The following is an 18,667-nucleotide window of genomic DNA, read 5'->3' as shown; positions in this document are numbered from 1 at the left end:
TGATGAAATAGCACTCGACAATTCAAAAGTATGTAAGTACTGAATAGACTACTAACCCGAGTCAGAGGGACCGGGTCCCTTGACTATTTTTTATAAAGCTTAGGCAGTAACTCCGAAATATGCAATGTCTCCAGTGCTTATGTTATCCTGAGAGTGCCATGTGCGCATACCTGTAACAATATAAGAGTGAATTAGATGTCTCTAAAAACACTTTAAGCATTGTACTTTTTCTCTTGACATAACTAATCATTGAGGGACATTAGTTGAGATTGATCAAGCCAACTCCAGGGGATTCCTTTCAAATTGCTTTCTGCTCAGTGCCTTGGTGAAGATATCTGCAATTTGATCTTCTGTGTTGCAGAACTTCATGCAAATCAAACCCTTCTCCACATTATCCCTTAGAAAATGATGTCTCACATCAATGTGCTTGGTTCTTTTGTGGTGAACTGGATTTTTTGCCATACTAAGTGCACTGGTATTGTCATACATTAGAGGCACACAATTAGTGAAGACACCAAAATCCTTAAGTTGTTGTTTGATCCACAGCAGTTGAGCACAGCAAGAGGTAGCAGCCACATACTCTGCCTCAGCAGTAGAAAGAGCCACAAAGTTCTGTTTCTTTGTACCCCATGAGATCAAACATGACCCCAAAAAATGTACCATTCCAGAGGTACTCTTTCTATCCCACCAAGTAACCAGCATAATCAGCATTAACATAACCAACCAAGTCAAAATTGTCTCCAAAGGGATAGAAGAGGACCAGGTCCTGAGAACCTTTAAGATACCTCAATATTAGCAGCTTTCAAATGAGACGCTTTAGGACTTGATTGGAACTTAGACACAGCCCTACACTGAACACAATATCAGGCCTACTAGCAGTTAGGTATAGCAGTGACCCAATGATACCTCTATACATGGTTTCATTTACCAAAGGACCAGGTTCAGCCATGTCCAGCTTAGTAGCAGTTCCTATAGGGGTATCAATAGGCTTTGCATTTTCCATTTCAAACCTTTTAAGCAGTTTCTTGATGTACTTTTGTTGACTAATCATGGTGCCCTTTTGAGATTGCTTGAGTTGCAGTCCCAAGAAGAAGTTTAGCTCACCCATTATGCTCATTTCAAATTCACTTCCCATGAGCTTAGAAAACTCTTCACATAGGGAATCAAGAGTGGCATCAAAGATAATGTCATCAACATATACTTGCACAATCAGCAGATTCTTCCCTATTTTCTTTAGAAACAAAGTGTTGTCAATTCTACCTCTTGTAAACCCATTTTCCAGAAGGAATTTTGATAATCTTTTATACCATGCTCGAGGAGCCTGCTTTAAGCCATACAGAGCTTTGTCAAGCTTGAAAACATGCTTAGGATGATCATGCTTTGTCATGCTTGAAAACAGTGGCGGCTACTCTTTTCAACAATGAGAATAATATGATTTGAAGTGCTAGGTTAAACAAATGCCAACATGTTGTTTATATAGGGAACCAATGAGAGCATGTGAGGATCATATGAGTGGCATGTGATATAGATAGAGACGTTACAATGATCCTTGTCTTTTAGCCGACATGCAACTACTGTTCTGCTGTGGCTCTGCCTGTTGGAACAGTGCCACAGCTTTACAGCTGTCACGTTCGTACAGTGCCCAGGGGACCTGATCAAGGACCTGGTCCTTGGTGTGTATGTTGATCATCAAAACTATTAAATGTCAGAACTCATCACTTCTTAAATCATGTGGTGCACGATATTAATAAAGTTCTATTGAGTTTAGGTGCTTGTAATACCTCCAATTTAATTTAGACAAGAAATTAACTGAATTTTCACTTTTTCATATACAATGCCGAAGGAATTAAAATAACAATTGTTGTTGACTAGGAAAGAGAAAAACACTACTTTGCCCCTAAAATGTGCATCTTTCGTCTTCTCCCTAGTGGTGAAGCCAGATTTATTCAATCTTAGAACTTAATCAATTTTTAAAATATGTTAAGAGAATTCAACATTTTATAAGGTTTTATGAATACTATATACCATATGTAAGCCTCTACTTGTAACAATTAGTAGTATCAACAAAGGTATCTTTATTAAATTAAAAAAAAAAAAAACTGCTTGATCCCTATCTGAGAATTGGCTATAGTCTTCCACCACATAGGTGAAATGTCCGAATCTCTTATGGTCCATGTACATTCTCTCTTTCCTTTTTCAATCCATTCACAAGAATTAGAAAAGAAAGAAATAAGGGGAAAAAAGAAGAAGAAATAACTTAATCCTTGAAAGTGATCACATCCACTATTTCAATTCGACCAGGGTTGATGAATATGGACGGTTTTCCAATATAAATTCCTAAATACTCTTTTTGTTCAATTTATATAATGTGCTCTTTTATTCTTGAACGTATCAAAGTGTTTGAGACAATTCTGTTAATGTTATCATTTTATACAATCTCAAATTACAATTTTAAATTCAGATTTATTATAACCAAATTTAAGGTGATATTTTATCCTTCAAACTAACTATTTAGTTCACTGCTTTAATATTTCACTACAACTTGTATATCATCTAAGATTAAATTAATATCTTTAAATCCATATCTAGTATAGTAAATGGTGTTACAAAAACGGACAAGGGAGTAATTGAAAATGAAAAAGAATGCTTATGATCATTCAAAGTTGTTATAAACAAATGATAATAATTATTCCATCCAGTTCAAAATAAGTGATTTTTTTTTTCCTTTGGAGATCTTTTGAATTTTTCAAAGTCCGAAGAAGTTATTATTTATTTTTTTCCAAAATTATCCTTCTCTTTAATGGTTTTTTCAAATCACAACACTGACTATTTTTACTTTAAAGAAGAGTTTGGGAATACAAAATGGTAATATTATTAAACCATCCTTATAATTACTCCCTTCATCCCAATTATACCAGGGTTGACCTATTTGGGGAGTCAGAGAACTCTTTCTTTGACTATGATTTTCTCCAACCTTTTTCATATATTGTAAATTATTAATTATGCAGACTTATACTTTTTATGTAATTTTCAAATATGTAAATTTTATTATAAAATACTCAAAGAATCTATATTTGAAATTGAGTCAAACAAAGAGTTATTTGACTATTCAAATAGATCAACCCTCATATAAATTGAAACAAAGAAAGTAATTACTTCATCTGTTCCGATTTATGTGGCACACTTTTCTTTTTAGTCTGTTCAAAAAAGAATGTCACATTTCTATATTTACAAACAATTTAACTTTATGAGATGATTTGCAGCTACACAAATATTTAAAGCTTGTTTTGGACCACAAATTTTAAGAGTTTTCTTTTCTTTTTTAAACTCTGTGCCAAGTCAAATGGTGCCACATAAACTGAGACAGAAAAAGTAACTTTTTTAAGAGATGTGTCAGACCTCAAAAATTCACTTATTTTGGACGGAAGGAAGTATTTACTAAACCAAGATTAGGAGGCGAAACTTCGAGAAAAGGACCAAAATCATCCATAATATTTGGGTTTGGATCAAAATCATACATATTCTTTCACATGGAGCACTAATAGTACATTATGTTTGCATAAGTGGTGCACTTTTAGTCAAACTCCCAAATAAATTTAACGGAAAAGAACAAAAATGCCCCTGAACTTTTAGAAAAGGTATAAAAATACCCTTTATTCATCTATTTTGCTAAAACTACCCCTCAATTCAATTTTTTGGCTCATTTATTCCCCTTGACTAACGGACAACACTATTTTTTTAAAAAAAAAATTAAATTGCACATGACATTTTATTACTGAAAAATTGATTTATTCTTTTAAAAAGAAATCTGAAAACACGTTATTTGTAGAATAAGGAAAAATATTTTTTCAACATCCGTTTCTTTAAAAAACAAATGTAGTAAGCCTTTTATATATATATATATATATATATATATATATATATATATATATATAAACAGAATTGGATTTTCATTAAAACATGTGGAATTTTTTTAAGTTTGGAAAACTTTTTTTAACGGGTGGAAACCCCATTTTTTTTTTTTAGAAAATTCAATTTTTAAATCTGAAAAACTGATTGTTTTTTTAAGTAAAATGTGCAAAATTAATACTCCATAATTTTCTTCTAGATTTAAAAAAGAAGAAGATAGTTTTCTGTTTTTTTTTTTTAAACACAGTTTTTCCATAAAAAATTTAATTTTTTCAGATTTTTATAAAAATCCAATTTTCACATTTTGAAAAGAAAAAAAATTAGTGTTGTCCGTTAGTCAAGGTTTTACTCGTTAAAAAAAAATTCCAAATTTAAAAAAAATTCAAATTTAAAAAAATTCCAAGGTTTCAGATTTCTTTTTAAAAGAATAAATCAATTTTTCAATAATAAAATGTCATGTGCAAATTTTTTTTTAAAATTAGTGTTGTCCGTTAGTCAAGGGGAATAAAGGAGCCAAAAAGTTGAATTGAGGGGTAGTTTTAGCAAAATAGATGAATAAAGGGTATTTTTATACCTTTTCTAAAAGTTCAGGGGCATTTTTGTTCTTTTCCGTTAAATTTATTTGGGAGTTTGACTAAAAGTGCACCAGTTATGCAAACATAATGTACTATTAGTGCTCCATGTGAAAGAATATGTATGATTTTGATCCAAACCCAAACATTATGGATGATTTTGGTCCTTTTCTCGCGAAACTTCTAACTATCCCAACTATCCCATTGATATAACTATTCAAAAACCAACACCGTGTAATTTTGAGTTCCACAATCATCATGTAGTTATATTGCATGTTAAATGCTTTCCACTACTTGCAAAATTAGATTGTGATTTTTTTTTCCCTTAGATTTTATATAAAGAATCGTAGTCTACTTTTATTGCCAAAAATATCCAAACGTGGAAGCCTCTATTCTCTGCAATGGGAAACCTCATACGGAGTCTCTCTATCCAATTCCAAAATGTAGGTTTGGACGGAGAGTGCCCACTTCAATCTTCAACCTATAATTAAAGCTTCTTTAAAATTAAACATTTAAAGTTAAACCTCGAATAAGAGAAAAAATCATACAGTAACTATCATTAGTTTTTTTTTTACAGCTAAATCTACGTTGTTGGGCCTTGACCTTACCTAGTATCACTATATACTAGTATACAAATGTTTAACAAAATTAAAAAGAAACTCTGGCAAATTATGAGCTCCGTTATAGAGGAAATCAGGAAATGATTCTCTATAAAAAAAATTAATGTTCTATTTATTGGTTTGTGAATTTTTATCGATTTTTTATGAAAATGATCATATACTCGAAAGAATTTTTTCACAGGAAATAAAATCAATCTCCTCCGGATCAGAAATAAGCAACAAGTAATTCTTAACTGTAACTAATTAATATAACCTCTATAGATCATTTGCTTCCATGTGTTTATGTTCATGGTTAATCTCACCTAAAATGCATTTCAATAAGTTTGATTAAAACTTAATTTTGAAACTTAATTAAATGTATTTGAATTATTAAAGTTTATGAAAATTGTACTACAAAATAGAAGTAATACATGGAAAAATAGAGATTTTAGTCCTGAATTATAGCTATAGTTCAATTTTGGTCCCTGTATAATTCGATCGAACATCTTTAACCTTCAACTGATAAAAATGTATGATTTTGATCCTTCAAACTAACGACGACTTTAAACTTAACGAAATTTGTATTTTTCTAAGTTTTGAAAATTAAGAAAAACAAAAGAGAAGGCTAGCTATTGCGAAGTCTAGTACGCGTGATCAGACCTTTGATTTTTCGATCAGATAGAAGCTGAGAGCGCTGCATTAGTTTCAAATGCACTCACCTCGTCAGTTATAGGGCTACAAAATTCGAAAAGAGTGTAGATTTATTGAACTTCTCCTCATCTTTTGTTTTCTCTCTTTTATTTAATTTGTTTTAAATATTGATTCCATTAAGTTCTAAGCACAGGTAGTTTGAATGTTTGAGAGACCAAAACCGCACAATTATATTAATAGAAAGTTAAATATACTCAATCTAATTATACAAGGACCAAACTGAAATATAGCATAATTGAGGGACTAAAATCCTTGATCTTTTCATAATACCATTACTATGACTTAATGGAAATTAAAATATTGTAGAAATAGAACGAACGAACGCCAGAGCCACAACTCATCTACCGTCACGCACTCCCATGTCTCTATGCTACCCCGCTCTTGACCGTCATCATTAACACATAATATATCACCACCTACCTTCTCCAATGTTCCTTCTTATCATCCCCATTCAAACCTTTACAACAAACTATTCTCTCTTCTAAAATCTTCTCCAAATTTGTAATTCCAACATGAGCTGGTGGTGGGCTGGCGCCATTGGTGCTGCCAAGGTAAATCCCCTTCTGAATCTATATTTCACATCTATTACAATAAAACATCTCCAACTAAAGTGGATGTAATACAGAATTAATATAGACTCATACTTGTTGTTTATAGTGTAGTAGGTCCAATCTAATCCAATTTTGAGCCACCTTTTACAGAAAAAACTTGAAGAGGATGATGCACCGCCAAAGTACCAAAGCGTTGCTCTAATAATCGGAGTAACCGGCATCGTGGGCAACAGCCTCGCCGAGATTCTCCCTCTGGCCGACACACCTGGCGGTCCTTGGAAGGTGTACGGCGTTGCTCGCCGCCCTAGACCGTCATGGAACACCGATCACCCTATTGAATACATCCAATGTGACATATCAAACCAAGAAGATACCCAATCAAAACTATCCGTTCTAACGGATGTTACCCATGTTTTTTATGTTACTTGGGCTAATAGATCCACTGAGTTGGAGAACTGTGAAATTAATGGGAAAATGTTTAAGAATGTTCTTAATGTTGTTGTCCCTAGTTGTCCTAATTTGCGACATATTTGTTTGCAAACGGGTCGAAAACATTATTTGGGTCCGTTTGAATTGTATGGAAAAGTAGCCCATGATTCTCCGTTTCATGAGGGTTTACCGAGATTAAATGCGCCTAATTTTTACTATACTCTTGAGGATATTTTGTTTAAGGAGGTAGAGAAGAAGGAAGGATTGACGTGGTCGGTTCATAGGCCTGGAACGATATTTGGGTTTTCACCGTATAGTTTGATGAATATTGTTGGTACGCTTTGTGTTTACGCGGCTATATGTAAACATGAAGGGTTGCCGTTGAGGTTTCCGGGTGTTAAGGAAGCGTGGGATGGGTATTCGGATTGCTCTGATGCGGATTTGATTGCTGAACATCAGATATGGGCTGCTGTTGACCCGTATGCTAAGAATGAGGCGTTTAATGTGAGCAATGGGGATGTTTTTAAGTGGAAGCATTTTTGGAAGGTTTTGGCTGAGCAATTTGGAATGGAGGCCGCGGAGTTTGATGAAAATGAGAAGAGATGCAATTTGGTAGAGATGATGAAAGATAAAGGCGCTGTTTGGGATGAGATTGTGAAGGAGAATGGATTGGTGCCGACTAAATTGGAGGAGGTTGGTGTTTGGTGGTTTGTTGATGTTATTCTTGGTGGTGATTGTCCTTTGGATACTATGAACAAGAGCAAGGAGCATGGTTTCTTGGGATTCCGGAACTCACAAAAAGCCTTCATTTCCTGGATTGATAAGGTGAAAGCATACAAAGTTGTTCCTTAGTTTGATATGTGTTTGTGGTTTTTACTGTGTGATAAAATGTTTGACTTTGATTCCTATCTATTTATGTTGTTTAATAAAAAGTAATAATAGCTGAAACGATGTACTTTTGGCTTCTTTTGCTCTTCTGCTGTAATTTTCCTATCTATTTATGTTGTTTAATAAAAAGTAATAATAGCTGAAACGATGTACTTTTGGCTTCTTTTGCTCTTCTGCTGTAATTATCCATTTGTTATTGGTACCACTGTTGTTTTCTTGTTTCATCTTTTTGTACATGTTGCTTGCATTGATGACTGGAAAGTGCTCGTGATTTTGATGAGATCTGTTTAGTATCTTTTTATTTTTATTTTTATGACAAGGGAACCCGCAGCCGCTACTCTTTTGGTGCGCACAGGAGCCGCTCCTGTGCAATAGCCCGCAAACTACACCGGAGAGATAACCCGCACTAGGCAAGCCTTGTGCGACGAGCTCGACCCAGAGGGCAAATCCCCTGCTGTCGTTGGCAGGGGTTTCGAATCTGAGACCTCCATTTCATGCTCAACCAACTGAACCATCCTTGCGGGTGAGATCTGTTTAGTATCTTTATGATGAAGAAGTTAAACACCTTGTTGTGCCACCACTTTTCCATAGTTGTCGCAAGTGAGGAATGTGCGAGTGTCTATCCTTTAGCGCTATCAGCACTTTAAGGGTGCACTGGATTTATAGATGGATATCTTCATTGCAAGGGAGAGTAGAAGATAATGAAAGTGCCTTGTTTGCTTTGGATAATTCCACCTTTGAATGTGAATCGCTAAATCTAGAAGGCCTCTTAGATGGTGATGCGTTTGCAGTGAAAGTTGAATCCTATGTAGAATTCATCTTTATAAATCTGAGTGAATACCAGAACAAGAATAGTTGTTTTAATATAATTGGTTTAGAAGTTCAGCAGTATGTACATCATTAAGGGGATCAGGTACACCGATAAGAGTACATAGTTAGAGTACACTATACCAGTGCAGCGCAAATTGGATCTCAGCTATCTGGATCTGATTTGGTAAACTATAGTTGCAAAATTCAAGAAGAATGTGTTCCTAATAAAGTGAAGCAGTTCCCAGATCTAAATCCTTATCGTGTAGAATTTCAATTTGATTTCTCAAATGGTCACTGAACTAATAGTTAACGAGTTAGTAGTAGATCTAGCCATTACTATAAAGGCTATTGGACATCAATGGTATCGGAGTGCGCCTCTTCACGAGGGTGATTAAAGTGCAACGAAATGCCTTAAAGTTGAATATGGTTCGGGAAGCATTTGGCTTACCGGTAATCTCCCATTCCCGCCGTTGAGAGATTTTAATCTTAGGTCTGAGGTATGGGTCGAATCATGATAAAGAAAGTTCGGTGGTTGTATAATTCCCAAGCGGAAAGTCGTATACTTTTGTTGTAGATGGAGTGATCAAGCGGCCCTTCTAGCGCCAACATACATCCAATAGCAGCAACTTCTTGGGAGTAGGGGCATCAAAGCTTGCCCAACCTAGTAAAAGGGCTTGGGGATAGAGGGTTTTCTGGGGGAGAGAAAGTTTTCAGGTTGGATTTTTTTAGATCAAATAGTACTAGTTGGGGTAGATAGAGGTGGTGAAATCTTGCATCGATCTTCTTTAGCAGGGCGGGTCGCTTGAGTGTCAAAACCAAGCGGTGGTTGTTTTTCCTTGGCTTATCGAACCGACATAGTTATTATCTCAGAAAATTTCCTTTCTTCTTGATTCCAATTTTCTTCAACAAAGAAAGTGACTTGACTTTCTGAGAGAATAACTATTAGTTGAATGACAAATCAACTCGTAGAATTCCAAATATGTGAATGGGTAACATGCATCTTCAACCATTCTAGGAGAGGAAATGACTTCACCCATACCAAACATGATTGCAATTGAAGAAGAGAACAGATAGATTCTTCATTCTAGACACTACAAAAAGGATCTGTTTAGTGTTTCAATGTCATGGATGTTATAATTATTTATCATTTTGACAGGTAAACTAGTTAGTCAAGGTGCTTGATTCACCATGATTTATGTGTCCAATTCAGTACCCCACTGGTGTCCTATTTCTGACGTTTATGATAGATTTTCATGACCTGTTTCTGGATTAAGTCTGCACAAATGTTTCTGGGAGTCATCTGACTTCGATCAATCATATGTCAACTCTCTTTCTAGTTCATTTGCTGTCCCGATATGTCCTGGATGTTGATCTTAATAATTGAAGCACGAAAAATCCAAGGAATAGATTACTTGCGTGGTATTTTAAGCAACAAAGAGCTCAAAGTGATTGCTCAACTTTCCGTCCCTTTCTAAATATAAAATGACGTTATTGCTTTCAGACAAACTTAGTGTTAGATAAGGTCTTTAAAGAGTTATCTGATTCGGTCATTCTGAGGAGCAAAGCAACATTTTTTTTTTGCACGGATTGCGCTTCTTTTGGGGTGGTCTTTAAATTTTGCCCCTCATATTTGTGTTCTTTAAGTTTTACCCTTCGCTTGAATACCTGAGGTTCTAGGTTCGAACCCCCGCTCAGGCATAAAATAAAAAAATAATTTCGCAAGGCAGGGCTGGGGGAGTGTATGCCGGATCCGGCATACAATCCTTAAGGAAAAATTAAAGTTATGCCGGAGGGGGCAGACTTTGCCTTGAGACATTTTTTTTTTTAACTTTTCAAGGCAAACTTTTAATTATGCCTTAAGGAAAAGTTCCGCCTTATGGGACATATTTTTAGTTATGCCTTAACTAAAAGTGTGCCCCATAAAATATAACTAAAAGTATGTCCCATAAGACGGAACTTTTCCTTAAGGCATAACTAAAAGTTGAGTCCGGAATCAAAATGGCTCAAAAAAAACATTTTGAACCAAAATGCCCCAACAAAAAAAAATTACTAAAGTACCTATAGCGCAGTATTTTACTTCGCTATAGCACTAACGAAAACGGCCCCGTTAAGTCCTATAACGCAGTAAAATAATGCGCTATACGGCATACGCTGCAACGTATAACGCATGATTTTACTGCGTTATAGGACTTTGCCTCTCTCCTATAACGCAGTAAAATCATGCGTTATAGTCTTCCACTATAACCCGATCGGGTTCCACCACTGCCCCCTCCAGTGGCAAAAATTTTTCAAAAACGCCATTGGAGGGCAGGCTTCAGTGGTCCCCACGCATTAAAAACGTCGTTTTCTAGTAAATTTCATCCGGAAAGTTTAGATTATCGGTATATTCAAGTCAAGGAGCAAGATTCTAAGTTTGAATTTTGAGAAAAAGCGGCGTACAACTCGATTAAAATATCTACAAAAAATCTTCGATTAAGGTTTTTTACTATGAACTTTTGTTATTATTTTGTTATATACATTATATTGCATGCATGTTTAACATTTAATCGTCATTAATTAAAATTTTTTGGGTTTGTTCGGCTGGGGGCAGTGGCTTAGGCCACTGTTCCGTTTTTTTTTTTTTTTTTGGTTTAATTCATTATTTGTTAAATGTTTATGAATTGTTAAATGTTTATGCATTGTTAATTCGTTATATATTTATGATATGTTAATTTGGTTAATTATTTATGAATTGTTAACATTGTTAATTTGTTTTATGTTTATGAGTTGAATTTGATTAATTATTTATGAATTGTTAATGAATTATTATTTTGTTAATTGAGTATTTGTTAAATATTCTTTATGAATTGAAAGAAGTTGATTGGTAATGAATTATTATATTGTTAACATTTTGTTTGGATGATTGTTATGTATTGTTTTGACATTTATCGTATTATGTTGTATTATATAGGACCAAATCAGTGGTTACATAAAATAGAACCTCTCGTCGTTACATAACAATAAAATTAAAGTAGCAATCAAAGCAAACATTTTATTTATACTAACAACATAATATAATACAATAGGTAACAACCATCCAAACAAGTTGTAAACGATTATGAAATGTTAATCTATACAATTTTAAAAGCATGAATATATATGTTAAATAAAAAAAATTATCTTAAAAAGAATAGTTAAAGTTCTTCTTTTCATAAATACATAAGCTAACGAAAAAAATGTAAAGTTTATAGGAAAATATGTGGTCGACGAATATGAACTCTTAGTTTAATTTTATCGTAGTTGTGTTGGCTATTTGGTCAACAAAAAATATATCACATATTCAAAATATAGTTCCAAATAAATATTACTGCTAAATTTCGATTAGTTAATATAATTTATCTTTCATTTCAAGAATAATGACTAATTTAGTTTGTACAGACCGGACTCTTTTATGGATCCGAATGTTCCCCCCGGGGCTGATGATCACCCGAGGCCCGCTGTTCACCCGGGGCCCGCTGATAGATCAGTATTGTCTTTGCAAGACAATCATAGGTCAGAGTTATTATGGGTCGGTACTATAGGGATATCTACTAGGCTCTGTCCCCGTAGGCTGCAGAGAGCGTGGACTCTTTTACGCGAGCACCCCCCACACCCTCGCGTGTTGGAGATATTGTTTCGGGGTGGCATCTACCGTTGCGTGTCCGTTGGTCGGGTACAACATGATTGGGCACTCATCACGATCATGGTTGAGCGGTGGAGGCCAGAGACACATACCTTCGATCTTCGCACTGGTGAGGCCACGATTACACTTGAGGATGTAGAGGTCCTCTTTGGATTGCGGGTTGATGGAGAGCCACTGTACACTCGGTACGAGCCTCCTCCTGGTCGGACGTGGGTGACAGAGTTGACTTGGTACGAGCCTTCTCCAGGTAATATTTAAGTGTGCGTTCCTGTAATGTCAACAAACCTCTTGAAAGGGCGATTAAAAAATTATATTTTCTAATATCTCTTACAGTTATGGGCGTGGGAGAGGATGCTGCCTTTTCAGCCCGTACCTAGACATCACCTCGAAATTGACATGCCTTATGCGAGGAGGTGGACAGCGGGTTTTGACCGGGATGTCGATACGCACCACAGTATTCTTCCATTCCGGGACCAGCTTGATCACATGACGGATGATGCGGTAAAACTATTTAAATTTACATTAATAATTTAATTAAACGTCTTTTCTACATGGTGATCACTGATTTGTATTTATATGTTATGCAGCTATTTATATGGACGTCGTACGCTGCTATATTAGATGGTTTGCCCCCCTTCTGTAGGGCAGGTCAGGGGGTTTGGAGGTCGTGGTGTCCATTGATACACCTGGACATCGTAGAGGATCACATGCCCGAGTGTGTCTTACGACAGTTTGGCCATACACAGAGTATACCCCCTGATGTCCGTCATGAGCTCCGACACTACCAGCGGGACGATCGGGCTGCCATTGATGATAATTTTTTGGCTTTCATGGATGTCCAGCTCCACCGTTGGAAGAACAGGTTGGGCACTTTAGCGGTGGTCGGCCATTTGACTCCCATTGAGCATTATATGCGTTGGTATCATCAGATCACACGCCGATTGATTGGCAACCCAGCTTTGCGTTCCCCTAGGGATGTAGGATATTCAGCACTCGCGGGGCAGTACGAGGCATTGGTAAGTTTATCGTATTTAGATTTATCTAATTTCATTAATTGTTAAGTTTTAAAAATAAACTTTTTTTGTTTCTGTTAAACACAAATGCAGCTGGTGGCTGTACAGCGTTTACGCATCTTAGGGTTAGAGCATATGCCTTATCCTAGGCTTGCGGGGCTTGCCGCGGAGATGGTTAGGATTTTCGAGGATGGTATCCGCCAGGCAGGCGAGATTAGGCGCATGGCGGAGCCTGTTCCGGAGGCTGAGTATCAGGCAACACCGAGGGCTCCCAGAGGAGGAGGCCGTGCTGCCGGAGAACGCCGTGCTGGCAGAGGACGCGGCGCTGCTGCCGGAGGACCTGGTGGTGGAGGACTGGTAGATGAGGCGGATGAGGCCGATCCCATTCCAGAGGGCGTTCACGGTCTAGTCCATCCGCAGCCCTTCCAGGCCGGTGGCAGCTCACCTAGAGACTCACCTACGTTTACGCCGGCGCTCTTACTTGCTGAGATACCCGGGTCTTCATCACAGCCGAGCCATAATGCATACATGGAGGAGCGTGATAACGTTGATTGAGCGGCGTTACGCGCTTCATTAGCTGATGAGCGGCCTGTGAGGAATTTAGAGAGAGCCCGAATTCTTGACTTTGATGAGTTTTTGATCCCGGTTAGTATTTAAAATACATATTTGTTCATTTAAATTATTTATTTTAAATATATATATATATATATATATATATATATATAAAATTCATTATTTAGTAATATTTTATATTTTAGGATTCGGCGCCAATGGGTCCATCAGAGCCACCCACTCAGCCTGCCGAGGCAGAGGTGTCTTCTCATGAGACTACCGAGGCGTATGTAAGTTTTTTACTTAAAACTAATTTTATTCAATATAAGGTCAATATTTAATATACATATTTGATTATTTAAAGTACTTATTATTTCATTTTTTTTTTCATATTTTAGGCTTCGGCGCCAGCGGGTTCATCAGAGCCACCCACTCAGCCATTTTCTCATGGGTCTGCCGAGCCAGCAGTGTCTTCCCATATGACTACCGAGCCACAGGTAAGCTTTTTATTAAAATTTATTTTATTCAATATAAGGTCAATATTTAATATACATATTTGATCTTTTAAATTACTTATTATTTCATTTTTTTCATATTTTAGGATTCGGCGCCAGTGGGTCCACAAGAGCTGCCCATTCCGGAGCATTCTCATCTGCCTGCCGAGGCAGAGGTGTCTTCTCATGAGACTACCGAGGCGCATGTAAGTTTTTTACTTAAACTAATTTTATTCAATATAAGGTAAATGTTTATTTAATTTTTATAACCTTGACTTCGAACAGCATCTCGTCCAGGAGACTACCTCATATTCACCATCACACCCATCTCAGGAGGCTACAGACCCATCTCGGGAGCCTTCTCAAGCGCCCGTTGACACACAAGTTTGATTAAATAAATAACGTTAATGTATTCAACATAAATAAGAAATGGTACTAATATTTATATATTTTTCAGGTTCATCCTTCGGCGCCTGCGGTGGCGACTCCCGATGAGGAAGAGGTCCAGTTTCCAGACCCAGCTCAGCCTGAGGTTCTGAGCGTGCTAACGGGACAAGATCCCAAGAAGAAGCACGTTCTGGTTAAGGGCGCAAGGGCTAGGGGAAGAGGAGATGATCATGACTTGGAGCGCCCGGTTATTAAGAGGAAAAAGGGCGACGGAAACGATGGCGAGGGCGGTGGGGATGGTATGAGCCTTAGGCCTAGGGATAGTCTCCGACATACTACATGTGGGACCCATTAGTGTATATACATTAATGTTGTACAATTTATCATAAATATTATACATTTTTTGCATATTTATAAATATTATCATTAGTCTTTATTATTGATAATAAAAAAAAAAAACGTGACACATTCGAAATAAAGTTAAGCATTAATTTAAAATAAGACGAAACCCTAAAAGATAAATAACTTAAAGCTAATGACTACAAGTCTTCAAACAAAAAAGGACTTCGAGCACTTTTCAACTATTAAAACGACAATTCAAAGTATCACGTATTCTTGATGTGTTGAGCCTATTTTATTAATTGTACAAATATAACTAGAGTTCTATATAAAATATTGAAGTTTCGGAGTCTTAAAGCATGATTAATATACGGCTAAACTACGTAAAAAAGATAAAATTACGTAACAAGGGAAGAATGGAAAGGGGAACTTGTGATTCTATGGGGTCCTATAATGCAGTAAAATCATGCGTTATACGTTATAGCGTATGCCGTATAGCGCATTATTTTACTGCGTTATAGGACTTAACGGGGGCGTCTCCGTTAGTGCTATAGCGCAGTAAAATACTGCGCTATAGGTACTTTAGTAACTTTTTTTTTGTTGGGGCATTTTGGTTCAAAATGTTTTTTTTGGAGCCATTTTGGTTCCGGACTCCTAAAAGTTTGCCTTATAGAAAAGTTCTACCTTATGAAACATATTTTTTGTTATACCTTAATTAAAAGTCTGCCCCATAAGGCATAGTTCCTTAAGGAAAAGTTTTGCCCCATAAGGCATAACTAAACTATGCCTTGAGGAAAAGTTATGCCCCCTCCGGCATAACTTTAGTTTTTCCTTAAGGACTTTATGCCGGAATAAGGCATAACTAAACTATGCCTTGAGGAAAAGTTATGCCCCCTCCGGCATAACTTTAGTTTTTCCTTAAGGACTTTATGCCGGATCCGGCATACAATCCTTAAGGAAAAACTAAAGTTATGCCGGAGGGGGCAGACTTTGCCTTGAGACATATATTTTTTTTTTACTTTTCAAGGCAAACTTTTAATTATGCCTTAAGGAAAAGTTCCGCCTTATGAGGCATACTTTTAGTTATGCCTTAACTAAAAGTGTGCCCCATAAAATATAACTAAAAGTATGCCCCATAAGGCAGAACTTTTCCTTAAGGCAAATTTTTCTTTAATTAAAAGTCTGCCCCATAAGACATAGTTCCTTAAAGAAAAGTTTTGTCCCATAAGGCATAACTAAACTATGTCTTGAGGAAAAGTTATGCCCCCTCCGGCATAGCTTTTGTTTTTCCTTAAGGACTTTATGTCGGATCCGGCATACACTTCCTCCATCCCTACCTTGCGAAATTATTTTTTTTATTTTATGCCTGAGCGGGGATTCGAACCCAGAACCTCAGGTATCCAAGCTAAGGGCAAAACTTAAAGACCACAAATATGAGGGGCAAAATTTAAAGACCGCAAATATGAGAGGCAAAATTTAAAGACCGCCCCAACAGTTTCAAAACCCATTCAAAGGGCCGAAATGACAGGTTGTTAGTAATCAATAAGGATTTAATTAATGTATATAGACATTATAAAAAGATTTTACACAATCAATAATTTAATGGTTATAGCTAATTATTAGTTTATTATTCAGGTTATCGTATTATACGTGTAATGAAGAATTATTTTCTGCGTAATACCTACTAGCTCATTTTCATTATCTAATTTTGTCCTCATAAATCAATAAATTTGTCCTCATAATATCCCAGTAGCCTTGCCGAACGTCCGTGCCTCATCCTCCAATGTGTCTTGATTTCACTAGACGATCTGTGCCCGTGCGTACACTTTAGATTATTATATTAGTGTTTACTACGAATACAAAGCCAGCACTTTTTTTTTTTAACATTATATTTTTTTAATATGCGGTTCACTTTTTTTTTTTTTTGATATTGCTTGATTTTGATAATATAGGGTCCACTTTTTTTTTTCCCCATGAGTTTGGAGATGGTGAGTTCCACTTTTTTTTTTCTTCCTTTTTTTTTTATTGCTCGGTGTTATTTAGTATGGGGCCCACCTTTTTTTTATATTGCTTGGTGTTGTTTAGTATAGGGCCCACCCTTTTAGACATTATTAGTTTGCACTACTTTTATGCATATATATATATATATATATATACATGGGATACTATGTTCAAAACACGATTAATATAACATTGTAGTTTGTGCTCCGTATTTAAAACTTTATTATATTAATGTTTGCTACGAATACGCACGTGGCAATGAATCCATTATTATTGACTTAATGAGATACTTTGGAAATTACATGAATATTGTTTGATTTTTTAATATGGGGTGCACTTTTTTTTTTGACATTATTAATTTGCACTATTTTTTTAATATTAGTTGTTATTTGATATATATGGGGCCCACAATTTTTACAAAAAAATTGGAACGGATATATATATACCATAGAATTATGGGCCCCACAATTTTTAATACATATTGGTGAGGCCCACAATTTTTTATATATACATGGGATACTATGTTCAAAATACGATTAATATAACATTATAGTTTGTGCTCCATATTTAAAACTTTATTATATTAGTGTTTGCTACGAATACGCACGTTGCAATGAATCCATCATTATTGACTTAATGAGATACTTTGGAAATTACATGAATATTGTTTGATTTTTTAATATGTGGTGCACTTTTTTTTTGACATTATTAATTTGCATTATTTTTTTAATATTAGTTGTTGTTTGATATATATGGGGCCCACAACTTTTTAAAAAAAAATTGGAACGGATATATATATACCATAGAATTATGGGGCCCACATATTTTTTTTATATTAGTTGTTTTTAATATATATGGGTGGGGCCCACATTTTTTTTTTATTAAATTGGGAGACGGACGACGAAATGAGCCGAACTGGCTCTTCTATATAGTGTAACATTTGAAAGGAAATTTACATGAAAGATCGATTTAATGTTTTCAATAATGGAACCGACAAATCGCACCAAATCGATAAATCGAGAAAAAAACTAGACTAATGGATTGGTTTAACTTGGTTTGATGTTGGAAAAAAAATATCCGACCATAATTGTTTTGGTTTGGTTTTAACTAAAAAAAGTCAAACCGAACCAAACCAACCCGACATTATATTTATTCAATTTTTAACATATTTTATACATAAATATATTTATTTGTAATGTAATTTATAAATATTTCTTAAATTTTTTCTTAGTTTTTTTTGTCTATTATCATATTATTTCAAGCTTGAATTTCGAATTTTGAATGTCAATAAGTTTTATATCCTATGGATGTTAGTAACTCAAAGAAGTCCAAGTCAAAATCAACTCAACACTAATGCTAACAAAAGAAATTCAATTCTACGACTAGGAATGACAATAATGTTGGATATTTATTCTTTAGTTTTGCATAATTGGTCTAAAAAGTGAAAATACATAACTTAATTTTTTTTCTTTGTCATGTAACTAATACTTAGTACCCGTTCTTATTTTAGCATGATTTGATATTTTTAGATTATATATGGTCATTTTCTTTATGACTTATTAATTAAAAATATTTATTTTAACTGATTTTATTATTTTTTTGTCGAATATTTTAATACAATGTCATTACTCATCTCACATTTTGTGTTATTTTCTTAAAAAACACCTTATTATATAGTTGTATCTTACTAGGACTAAAGAAATATTTGAAGTAAAAGTTATTTGTTTTGTATGAAAACTTTTCCAGGAAAA

General features: G+C 35.3%; 3 protein-coding genes across 4 annotated transcripts in view; 2 read left to right on the top strand and 1 right to left on the bottom strand.

The window, feature by feature from the left end:
- Window positions 1–18,667, bottom strand: part of LOC132606495 (F-box/LRR-repeat protein At3g48880-like) — a 61,744-nt gene that overhangs the window by 31,453 nt on the left and 11,624 nt on the right. The gene's annotated exons all lie outside the window — the stretch shown is intronic.
- LOC132606492 ((S)-8-oxocitronellyl enol synthase ISY1-like) lies at window positions 6,101–7,822 on the top strand. Its single transcript, XM_060320021.1, has 2 exons — window positions 6,101–6,342; window positions 6,493–7,822. The coding sequence occupies exons 1-2, from the start codon at window positions 6,304–6,306 to the stop codon at window positions 7,621–7,623; spliced, it is 1,170 nt and encodes a 389-aa protein (XP_060176004.1). The 5' UTR covers window positions 6,101–6,303; the 3' UTR covers window positions 7,624–7,822.
- Window positions 7,958–14,999, top strand: LOC132606493 (uncharacterized). Of its 2 annotated transcripts, XM_060320022.1 has the most exons (10): window positions 7,958–8,182; window positions 11,887–12,377; window positions 12,464–12,631; window positions 12,718–13,146; window positions 13,237–13,788; window positions 13,902–13,985; window positions 14,094–14,192; window positions 14,297–14,395; window positions 14,475–14,573; window positions 14,647–14,999. In XM_060320022.1, exons 6-10 carry the CDS (start codon window positions 13,914–13,916, stop codon window positions 14,929–14,931), a joined length of 654 nt encoding a protein of 217 aa, XP_060176005.1. In that variant the 5' UTR covers window positions 7,958–8,182; window positions 11,887–12,377; window positions 12,464–12,631; window positions 12,718–13,146; window positions 13,237–13,788; window positions 13,902–13,913; the 3' UTR covers window positions 14,932–14,999. The 2 variants fall into 2 exon arrangements, 1 of the variants encoding a protein (XP_060176005.1); XR_009569913.1 differs by having other exon boundaries at window positions 14,475–14,999.

Source organism: Lycium barbarum, chromosome 8, assembly GCF_019175385.1.
Source record: "Lycium barbarum isolate Lr01 chromosome 8, ASM1917538v2, whole genome shotgun sequence".
Classification (NCBI taxonomy): domain Eukaryota; kingdom Viridiplantae; phylum Streptophyta; class Magnoliopsida; order Solanales; family Solanaceae; genus Lycium; species Lycium barbarum.
The sequence above is the reverse complement of the archived record's forward strand: the minus strand, read 5'-3'. Positions and strand labels throughout refer to the sequence as shown.

Bases quoted from the DNA above. Each gene is read 5' to 3' on its own strand.
- LOC132606492 (XM_060320021.1), top strand. From the start codon at position 6,304: ATGAGCTGGTGGTGGGCTGGCGCCATTGGTGCTGCCAAG. The intron at 6,343-6,492 runs GTAAATCCCCTT...CACCTTTTACAG, and splicing joins GCGCCATTGGTGCTGCCAAG to AAAAAACTTGAAGAGGATGA.
- LOC132606493 (XM_060320022.1), top strand. From the start codon at position 13,914: ATGGGTCCATCAGAGCCACCCACTCAGCCTGCCGAGGCAGAGGTGTCT. The intron at 14,193-14,296 runs GTAAGCTTTTTA...TTCATATTTTAG, and splicing joins ATATGACTACCGAGCCACAG to GATTCGGCGCCAGTGGGTCC. The intron at 14,574-14,646 runs GTTTGATTAAAT...TATATTTTTCAG, and splicing joins AAGCGCCCGTTGACACACAA to GTTCATCCTTCGGCGCCTGC.